The sequence below is a fragment of the Tupaia chinensis genome, unplaced genomic scaffold (genome assembly GCF_000334495.1).
Source record: "Tupaia chinensis unplaced genomic scaffold, TupChi_1.0 Scaffold000561_1, whole genome shotgun sequence".
Lineage (NCBI taxonomy): Eukaryota > Metazoa > Chordata > Mammalia > Scandentia > Tupaiidae > Tupaia > Tupaia belangeri.
Genome location: NW_006160074.1, coordinates 3,677,157 through 3,679,867, shown reverse-complemented (window position 1 = coordinate 3,679,867; position 2,711 = coordinate 3,677,157). Strand labels below are relative to the sequence as shown.

Here is a 2,711-nt window from a genome sequence, read left to right as displayed (position 1 = left end):
TGACTCATTCTCCTCCAGACCCTTAGAGCTGCTGACCTGAATGGCACCTCCTTGGGAGGCTGCTGGGGGCTCAGGGAGGAGCCGGTCTCTGGTGACTGCTGCTGGTGGCCAGTGCAGGGTCTAGCCCATGGCAGTGCCCCCTATATAGGGTGGAGGCCTGAGTGGGGGAAGGTCTGGTCCTCACCAGCCCTCTCCTCTCCTGCTCAGATGAAAACCCAGTATGAGCAGACGCTGGTGGAGCTGCACCGCTACACCCCGCGCTACATGGAGGACATGGAGCAGGCCTTCGAGTCGTGCCAGGCCGCCGAGCGGCAGCGGCTGGTCTTCTTCAGGGATATGCTGCTCACCTTCCACCAACACCTCGACCTCTCCAGCAGTGAGAAGTACGGACTGTGGGGTGGGCGTGGCCATCTGGCTGACGCTAGGTCCCCTCCACGGCCCCTGCCTGGCCAGGCCTAATGGGACCTGGGGTCCAGGGGCCCGGGATGCCCCAGTCTGAGGGTGTGCCTCGGGCCCCAGGTTCCAGGAGCTCCACCGGGACTTGCATCAGAGCATCGAGGCAGCCAGCGACGAGGAAGATCTGCGCTGGTGGCGTAGCACGCACGGGCCGGGCATGGCCATGAACTGGCCTCAGTTTGAGGCATGTGTTCCAGGCCAAGGGGGCTGGAGGTGGTGGTGGCTCCCACTGGGCTCAGCCTGGGCCTCAGGAGGGAGGCCGGGGCTTGGGATGAAATAGGTGAAGGAGGCCCTGGCTGTCACTTCAGCCTGACCCTTGGCACTGTCCCTACAGGAGTGGTCCTTGGACACGCAGAGGCCTATCAGCCGGAAGGAGAAAGGTGGCCGGAGCCCTGACGAGGTTACCCTGACCAGCATCGTGCCCACAAGAGATGGCACTGCGCCCCCATCCCAGTCCCCAGCGTCTCCAGGGTGAGAGCCAGAGCCTGGTGGTGGCAGAGCCAGCTCTCTCCCACTGCCCAGCCTGCCTCTGCATCATTCCCTTCATCCTGGACGGGGCTGAAAATGAGTGCAGGCCCCTGGGCCTACTTAGTCACAGTGACACCTACTTCCATAGGTCAGGTTTGCTGGGTGCTCCCCACGTTCACTCTCACGCACGCCTCGTGTCAGCTCTGTGTGGCAGGAGGCTCACCTGAGTGCAATCCTGAGTGGCAGACGGGCTAGAATCTCTGTTCCTCTCCACCTGCCTCTCCTAGGGCTCCTCTTTGGGGTGAGCCCTCTGTCCTGGATCGGGGCAAGACTGCAAGCTGCGATGTTCCCTGTGTCCTGAGCTGACCCCTTCTGCCTCCCCTCCCCAGTAGTGGACAGGAGGAGGAGTGGTCAGATGAGGAGAGTCCCCGGAAGGCTGCCGCTGGGGTGCGGGTGCGGGCACTCTATGACTACGCCGGCCAGGAAGCGGATGAGCTGAGCTTCCGAGCAGGTACCGTGGGATCCCTTTGCTGTTCCTCTCTTGGCTTCGGTCCTCGCCTCACCTGTCTGAGCAAGACTGGGAAAGGACAGATAGATCCCACTTCTCAAGAGTCAGTTCTCTAGCTGTTCAGGCTGTTCTGGGGTCCTGATTGCTACGTTTGGGGGCTTGGGGCCTGGGAGGGCAGCTTGCTGGCTTGGCTGTGTCTCTTCCCCTTGCTGTGTCTCTTAGCTGTGTCCCTCTGCCTTAGCTGTGTGTCTTCTTGCTGGGCTTTCCTACTGCCCCATCCCCCTCAGTCCTTGACCCAGCTGCAGGGACAGGGCTGGACCGGGCACTTGGCAGTGACCAGTCCCCCTTTCGCCAGGGGAGGAGCTGCTGAAGATGAGCGAGGAGGACGAGCAGGGCTGGTGCCAGGGCCAGTTGCAGAGTGGCCGCATCGGCCTGTACCCTGCCAATTACGTGGAGTGTGTGGGTGCCTGAGTGCCCTGACAGCCCTTCTGCAGTGGTTTACCCTGGGGCAGAACCCAGCTCTCCTGGACAGCAGGACCTGAACCATCATGCCGCTGCTGCCTGTCTGTCCTACGATGGAAGGAAGTCCCATCAGGGAGGGGACAGGCTTGTGTGTAGGAAGGGACTGGGAGGGAAAGGCCAGCTGAGTCTAGACTGATGGTAAGAAGGGAGGCTGGAGGTGACAGAAGGGTTCAGGGTTGCCTGGGCCTCCCCAGGAGCACTTGGGTCTCCCCAGGACTGTGCCCAGTTCCTGGCCTCTTGGAGTTCCTGGGGTGGGCTTGGGGTGAGTTTAGTTCTGGGCTAGCAACATCCTCTTTTGTGACTTGTTCTAGTGTGTATTAAACTTGACCAAAAAAAAAAAAAAATCAGGCTTGTGTGCATTTTTTTGAAACTCCACTCTTGCAGACCTTTGGGGGGAACCTGGAGAGAGACACCGATGCCTAGGGTTGGGTAGGAGTTTGCCAGCCTGGTACCCGCTTTGGAACTTTGGGACCTTAAGCGGGGTGGAAGGGACTCGCTATCAGGCTCGGTGTGGGCCGGCCACGGCTCGAGGCTGGGTGCTGGGTGGTGCACTGGGCGGGAACCCGGCCAGTCTGTTCCCGTTCGGGCCGGTGGGATGAGGAATGCTCGGAGGGTTGTTAATCTTTACTCATCGATCGGTAATCCGCCAGGGCTGGCGTCTCCGCCCCGCAGCCCGCGCCGCGTGGGAGGCAGCTCCACCTCCTGGGCAGCGTCAGTATCTGCAGCGCCGGCGAGGAGGTTTGGGCCAGCCCGGGAC

General features: G+C 61.6%; 1 protein-coding gene across 3 annotated transcripts in view; it reads left to right on the top strand.

The window, feature by feature from the left end:
* PACSIN3 (protein kinase C and casein kinase substrate in neurons 3) overlaps nucleotides 1–2,286 on the top strand; it is a 7,697-nt gene extending 5,411 nt beyond the window's left edge. For 2 of the 3 annotated variants that reach the window (XM_006157806.3, XM_027775417.1), the window contains 5 exons: nucleotides 208–383; nucleotides 520–640; nucleotides 791–927; nucleotides 1,314–1,435; nucleotides 1,788–2,286. In XM_006157806.3, the coding sequence (XP_006157868.1) occupies nucleotides 208–383; nucleotides 520–640; nucleotides 791–927; nucleotides 1,314–1,435; nucleotides 1,788–1,903 (672 nt within the window). In that variant the 3' untranslated portion in view covers nucleotides 1,904–2,286. The remainder of the gene's footprint in view (nucleotides 1–207; nucleotides 384–519; nucleotides 641–790; nucleotides 928–1,313; nucleotides 1,436–1,787) is intronic. The other variant, XM_027775418.1, reaches the window with a different exon arrangement.
* The last annotated feature ends 425 nt before the right edge of the window (nucleotides 2,287–2,711 follow it).